General features: G+C 43.1%; 1 protein-coding gene across 1 annotated transcript in view; it reads left to right on the top strand.

Moving 5' to 3' along the window:
* slitrk2 (SLIT and NTRK-like family, member 2) overlaps positions 1 to 2,014 on the top strand; it is a 4,434-nt gene extending 2,420 nt beyond the window's left edge. The window contains exon 2 of the mRNA XM_039814451.1: positions 1 to 2,014. This exon is cut by the window's left edge and continues 1,607 nt beyond it. Coding sequence (XP_039670385.1) covers positions 1 to 1,120 — 1,120 coding nt within the window. The 3' untranslated portion in view covers positions 1,121 to 2,014.
* The last annotated feature ends 4,960 nt before the right edge of the window (positions 2,015 to 6,974 follow it).

Raw genomic sequence — 6,974 nt, 5'->3', positions numbered from 1 at the left:
TCTAGACCAGCTTTCAGCGTTTATCCAGATCGACCTACAGGAGAACCCCTGGGACTGCACGTGTGACATTGTGGCGCTCAAAAACTGGATGGAGCTGTCCAGTACCAGCGTCGTGGTTAACGAAATCACTTGCGATTCGCCGTCCAAACACGCAGGTCGCCTGCTGCGCTCGCTTCGCAACGAAGCCATCTGCCCCGAGCCCAGCGAGGCGCCCCCGCCACAACATGCACCCCCTACAAAAGCCCCCACATTAATAAGCCCTGGCACTGAGGCCACCACCCCTTCCTCCTCTGCTTCTTTTAGCTCAGTCAGCCCCACCGAATCCCGAATCCACACTCCTGAGTTACACCCCGAGGTCCCACTCTCAGTCCTGATTCTCGGGCTTCTTGTTGTTTTCATCCTTTCAGTCTGCTTCGGCGCAGGCCTCTTTGTTTTTGTCCTGAAGCGGCGCAAAGGAGTGGAGCATGTCCCCACAGGCGCCAACAACTTGGATCTCAACTCTTTTCAAGTGCAATATGGCTCCTACACTCCTGAACCCACCCAAGACAAAACCTCTGAGAGCCACGTTTATAACTACATCCCCCCACCTGTGGGCTCCATGTGCCAAAACCCGATCTACATGCAGAAGGATGGCGAACAGGTGGCGTATTACCGCAACCTGAAGGAGCTCAGCTTCGGGCCCTTTGACGCAAAGAAGGACGTCCTCAGCCGCAGCCCAGGGGCCTACACAATCAGCACAATGGATTTTATGGATAAATCTCCAACATCGTGTGGTTTGGCCACCCCGGATCCTCCCGAGATGTTGTATCAAAACTTAGGGGAGAGGCCCCACAAGGAGCTTCCCACAGCTGCAGGCGCCCCTCCTTTCCATTACAACTTTTGCACTTTACCTAAGAGACCTTGCATCGTGCCCCCCTACGAGGCTGCGACAGCCCGGCGGCATATCACCAACCAGGACAGGTTGAACAAAACTGTCCTGTACGGGACCCCCAGGAAATACTACGGGGCTGAACACCTTTCCAAAAACAATGAGCACCCGCTTCTTCTCCCTGGGAAGCTAAAAACAGAACCAGACTACTTGGAGGTTCTGGAGAAACAGACTGCGATGAGCCAACTGTAAGATAGCAACAACAATGCCCCCCCCTCCCCTCCAGGTTCTGTGCAGCATTCATAATAATCACGCAGTTACTGAAATAATAGCCCTCTCTCTATTTATCTATCTTATCTATCCCTGTTCATTCCTACAGCATTGACTGGAAGCAAACCGAATCCTTTGATGATCTTTTGTCTCTCTTCCGTTTCTTCTCTTTCTTTTCAAGATGTATAAAAGGAGTATAAGAAGTATATTATTATGCAGTTCTATTTTTTTCTCCTGGAAGGTATAAATTATTTCTTCTTTTTTGAATAATGAAATTCCAAAAGACTTTGATGACGGCAGGAATACCAGGACTGTGCACAAATACGGCTTTGTGCTTTTCATAAAACTGTATTTTATTCTCCCTGTGAAAAACAGAAAATGTCTGAAATGATTATTCTTTGTAGAGGAGAGGTAATGCTACAGAATGACATTCCTGTACATACTTTTAGCATACACAGATAAATGGTGAGTGTTAAACCATAAAAGAGAATCTTTTCAAAATCCAACAAGCGGCAAAATCTTACTATACTTACTCCAGAAAGTGCCTTTGCACTCAACTATTTTATCAACAATGCTCTGCAAAATGGAAATGTTCCTTCTTTTTTTTTGAAAGTGCTGTATTTTAAAGAATCAAATCTTTATGTAAAATAGAAAGACTTATTTGTCTGTTTAAAAAAGAAAAAAAGAAAAAAAAATGAACGTGAGACTGGGTGTGAAATTATATATGAGTTCTTGACGGGGAGAATTGTGTTATTTTGCTTTGAATATGAAGTGTCTTTGGAGATGTACAACTTATAGAGAATATTGTATGCTATAGAGGAGCAATACAGCGCGGCGAAATTGCGCCATTAAACTTTCACTGAAGCACTTTGTCAAGATCCTGAGCTTGAGTTCAATTTTGAATGCACTGTGCTTGATTATTTTGGATGCTGCGGTGTGCTGTGGACTGCCCTAACGGTATGTGTGTGTGTGTGTGTGTGTGTGTGTGTGTGTGTGTGTGCGTGCGTGTGTGCGTGCGTGCGTGCACGCGCGGTGGAAGCCAGAGAAAATGAAAATAGAGCTTGCCTGCAGCTCCTCTAATGATTGACGAGGTGGATTTTTGGGCCTCCTTCTAAGTTGAATGATAGCCGTTGCTTCCGTCTTTCCTCCCTGACACAGCATCTCAAGGTTTCCTCCACATTCCCACTCCTCCCTCCACTCCATCCATCTGATGGTGCACAGACCACACTAATTTTTAGTTTGATATAGAGGGTCAATATATTTCTCCAGCAGGATGTGTCAAAATATCATTGAGTGCTGTGAATGGATTATGATTGTGTAGATTGAAAAGAAGCACAAATGTGGCATCCTTTAACACCTGCTGCTTCTAGGGCACTGCAATCTTACATGAGGGAAGAATTTTCATTAGTATAGCAATTAAAAGTAGTGAATTGCCCCTTGTGGATAAGCAGTAAAAGCAAATGTGCCGGTGGTGAAAATGGAGACTAGAGTACTGTCTCTGCTGGAAATCCTTTTTCACAAGATGCAGCATTCCTCCGCATCCTGCCGTTCCAAAATGACAGCAGTTATGTAGATTGAAAAAAATGTGGCATTTGTAAACAGCTGCCGCTTCTCTGGCATTTGAATCTTACAGCAGGCGAAGAATTGCAATTAGTATAGCAATTGACAGTCGTGGATTGCTCTTGTGGATAAGGCAGTGAAAGGAAATACAGTTTGCAGTATAAAGAGCACTGACTCTGCTAGAAATCATCTTTTAGGAAATACAGCGCTTCTCCGCAACCTGCCATTCAAAACTAATGCAAGTTTGCGAATGTGTGCGTATGATGATCCCCTGTGCATTTATAGGCCTGTCCTCTCTTCTCCAGCCGTGTGACATGGTAGAACTGTGCTACCCGCTCTAATGCTAATTCTGTTTTCTGTCCTTCAACTCGAGTTGACATTGGCTCTTTGTATCCTCTGTGAATGGCCTCCCAGCGGCCAAATTCTTCTCCACCCTCCTTTCTTTTCCCTTTTGTATACCCAGCGCTCTCCTCCACCTCCTCCTCTGTCTTTTGTCCTCGTGTTTTTCCCCCTGCTGGATCTCTGCTGGCTATTGTGTAACTGTCCAAGGTGCTGAAATGTTGCCGGCAACAGGGCCTTGTTCCAATTTGACGGCTGGGACCTATGAGCCCTGCGCGAAGGAGACAAGCGAGTTCTCTTTTTTGAGAGTTCGGTTGCAAAGTGGTGTGCTTTGTGCTGGTCTGTAGATACAATAGATAAAAAAATTGTGTTTTGCTGAAAATCCTTTCCTAAAAAAACAGGTATTGTGACGGCTCCTAGGCCAACAAGCTTTGTGCATTGGGGGGAGTCCCTGCATATGGCATGTAAGCTGGTTGTATTTGCTGCTGTTTGTTGGTGACAACATGGGTTGGTTGTGCTGAAGGATTATAGCACATTGAATAAACAGTACCTTAACTCAGGGTCCACTTGCTAGCTTTTTTCTCAACTACCTCTCACAGTCTTCCAAAGACCTTTGTTCCCTTTGAAAACATGGTCTTCTGAAGACTGTGAATGCAGTTTAAGGCTCTCCAGATATATTTGCAGGTATGCGGGTTTGCCATTGATGACAGAATTTGCTTTTTTGCTGTTCCATGTAAGCTAAATTTAGCTGTTTATGAGGCATCTAGTGTTTGTTATTTTTAGTTAATAGTTAAAGCATAACTCTATTACTATTATTTTATTACTAACCTTTTTTTAATAACCTCAGCCATCATTTCTAATGGCATTGTCAATAATTTGATTGCTGAGATCTGGGAACAAAGTCTGACGTGTCAATCAAACAGCAACATTTGATTTTGTCCTCCAGCTTCGAGCAGCTTTTCCACTTCCTTTGTGCAATACATGAAAAATATTTCATACATTTTTGCATACTTTCTTTTTTGTGTGTGCTTTATTTTGCCCATTTCACTTGTTGAACACACTAAATAGTGATACTTTTAAGACATTGGGAGACAGTTTGTGTACGCACAACTACAGCAAATGCAACAGTTGAACTAAGTCTGTTATCTTTAACTGATTTTAACAACAGAAAGTTTGGGTACGAAATTTTCTTCGTCCTTCAAATAAGATTGGTTATACTTGTTTACAATTACGATGACGTGATGTTGCTGCATTCCCAGATTTAAGCGATAATAAAGGCTTTCCTCTGTTATCACATACCGCCCCGGACTCTGCAGAAGGAACCTTCATATCCATCCATCTAGTAGGAATTGGGGCATTGACATCAGAGAATACCCACCGGTTCACAATCCTTTCATGATAGATTGTTTCAATAAACTAGTATTAGGCAGGAACCTCAGTTTCTCCCAGTAAGCAGAGTTTTGGGTAATATTGTTTGCTGCAAAATTGTGTTTCGGAGCGATCGAGCTGCAGCTCTGAACACCTGAAAAAACATTTTCACTTTAATGTTGTTTTGCTGTTACCGTGGCATAAAACACCTCATTTACTCCAAATCCTCCACATTTTCTCTATCTGTTCCCTTTTTTTTCTTTTTCCCTTTTTGCATTTACTCTTAGTGCCATAACTTTTTTTTAAGATGTCATATCTAGTTGCTTTCATCCATGGTTTCTGGTGCAAAGGCTCATGGGGAGCAGGGGAGATGCTGCGGTAAGCAAAGCTGTGAATGCTGTCATGTGGGCTTCCTTTTTAACAAGCTTCGCCATTTCAGCTGCTGTGTGAATGGGAGGGGAGAAGAAAGAGAGTGTGAGGGGGAAAGAGAGGGAAGGAGAGAGGTCGGCAGAGATGAACGGAAGGAGAGAGAGAGAGAGAGAGAAAGAGAGAGAGCTGTTCATTCCTCTCCTTTTTTGAAAATGGAGTGATTTTCCTTCCTTGGGCACAATAGGTCCTCTGTGTCTTTTTAGTGGCAGTGAAGGAAAGAGAGGGAGAGCTTGCATGCACGCGCCCGCACACACACACACACACACACACACACACACACACACACACACACACACACACACACACACACACACACACACACAGGGGATATAAGGGAGGGTTGGAACATGTGCAGCCTTGCAAACCAATGAGGAAGCTTTCTCCCCAGAACACTCTCCTCTCTTATCTTGCAGCACTGGGACTTGACGTGTGTGTGTGTGTGTGTGTGTGTGTGTGTGTGTGTGTGTGTTTTGCGTGCGTGTGCGAGTGTGAGTGAATGAGTAACTGAGGGACTGAATGACTTAGTGTATTTATATATTCATACTGGATGTGCGTACGTCAATATCCCTGCAGAGATTTTCTCTTTTTTCTACTTAGATAAGATTGAAATGTAATAATAGCTATTTTGTGGATACTGCTACCTCTCTCAACCCCTTCCCTCAAACAGTCTCCTTTCTTTCTGTCCCTCTCCCTGAATGATTTGATAGAGGACCTTAAATTGGTATTCCTATAGTGTGCCTCAATATGTGGATAAGCGATTCAGAGATGACTTTGAAGCATAAGGGCTCTTGCTTTGAGTTGATTTAGAATAGTCGGCCTTTTCTGTATGTGTGTATGCATGTGTGCATTATGTTGCATTGACGCCGGCTTTTCACACATACAATTTTAATCATTTTTGCCACAGATTGCTGCAATCCATTTCCCACTACTCACTGATGTGTGTGTGTGTGTGTGTGTGTGTGCGCGCGCGCGTTTCAACGTGTGTATCCTTATTCCATCAGTCAATTTAGCCGTTCCCCTTAACTCATTTTCAATTATGTTCATGTCATCCTGAGCTGTCATTTCTTATTTTGAGGTTTGTGTTTAATGTAAGCCACTATGCACTCTGGAAGTTTCATTTAGCTTTGCGACATCCTCCCAGCTTCTTGAACTTGGATATCACCATTGTGTCATATTTAGCAGAGGTGGATGGTGGGCAGGTGATTTATTTTACTTTCTTTTTATGATCAATGTGTAAAAGAGAGTAATGTGTGATCATTTTAAAAGCATTTAGAGCATCTAATAGACCCAGTTTTGCCTCTCAGCTGTGTCTGCAAATGAGAGGCAGACTGACAGACAAAGATTATTGCTTCATTTGTCATTTCACTGCATTCAGAGGTTGTGGAATGTCTGTCTCTTTTTGTGGTTTTTGACAGTTTTGCTTCGGAGCACATTTTGTAGGGTTGCATTTGAGTCTATTTATGTTGTTAAATGTTTATGCTTGTCTTTAATTCAGCCTGTTCACACGGCCGGATTGACTAGTTGAGCCTGTATCAAATACAAGTTCCCCAAGCCCATTATGCCACAAACTACCCAGAAAAACAATCAGTGCTGTTTGCTTGATTTAACACAAATTTGTTGTGTACCATATTAGTAAAATATTAACTAATTGCTAAAACTCGATTTTGACACTGGGCCCTTTAACAAGAGAGGGCACAAGATTACAAAAAGTGTAATTACCATTTAATCTTGGTAATCCTGCTTTGCCTGAAGGTTCTTAGATCTTTTCGATTCACCTTTTTAAAGAGAACTCTTTATATTTTTTTATTTTTTTTAACATTTCTTATAACCTTTAAGCCCAGTTCAGGCCAAAGATTCGCAACGAGACGAAACCATTTTAGAACGTCGCAGAGAAAAGTTGCAGCGGTCTGAACCGGCCCGTATCAGCTCGTCTTAAACCAGCTGATGGCGTCCCCTGCGACTCAGCTGGTCTCCAGAGGCTGGTTTTATTGAATGTAAGGGATGTCACCTGTTTCGCAGCCAACAGAGAAGTCATCTTGAAAAGTCAGCTACAATAAAATGATCCACAATCCATTTTATTTCTGTTACAGACTGTTAACGGAGGCTCAACGTGCACCCGCGAGCACAAACTGTTGAGCGA

The sequence above is a fragment of the Perca fluviatilis genome, chromosome 10 (genome assembly GCF_010015445.1).
Source record: "Perca fluviatilis chromosome 10, GENO_Pfluv_1.0, whole genome shotgun sequence".
Taxonomy (NCBI): domain Eukaryota; kingdom Metazoa; phylum Chordata; class Actinopteri; order Perciformes; family Percidae; genus Perca; species Perca fluviatilis.
This window is presented reverse-complemented; position numbering and strand designations above follow the sequence as displayed.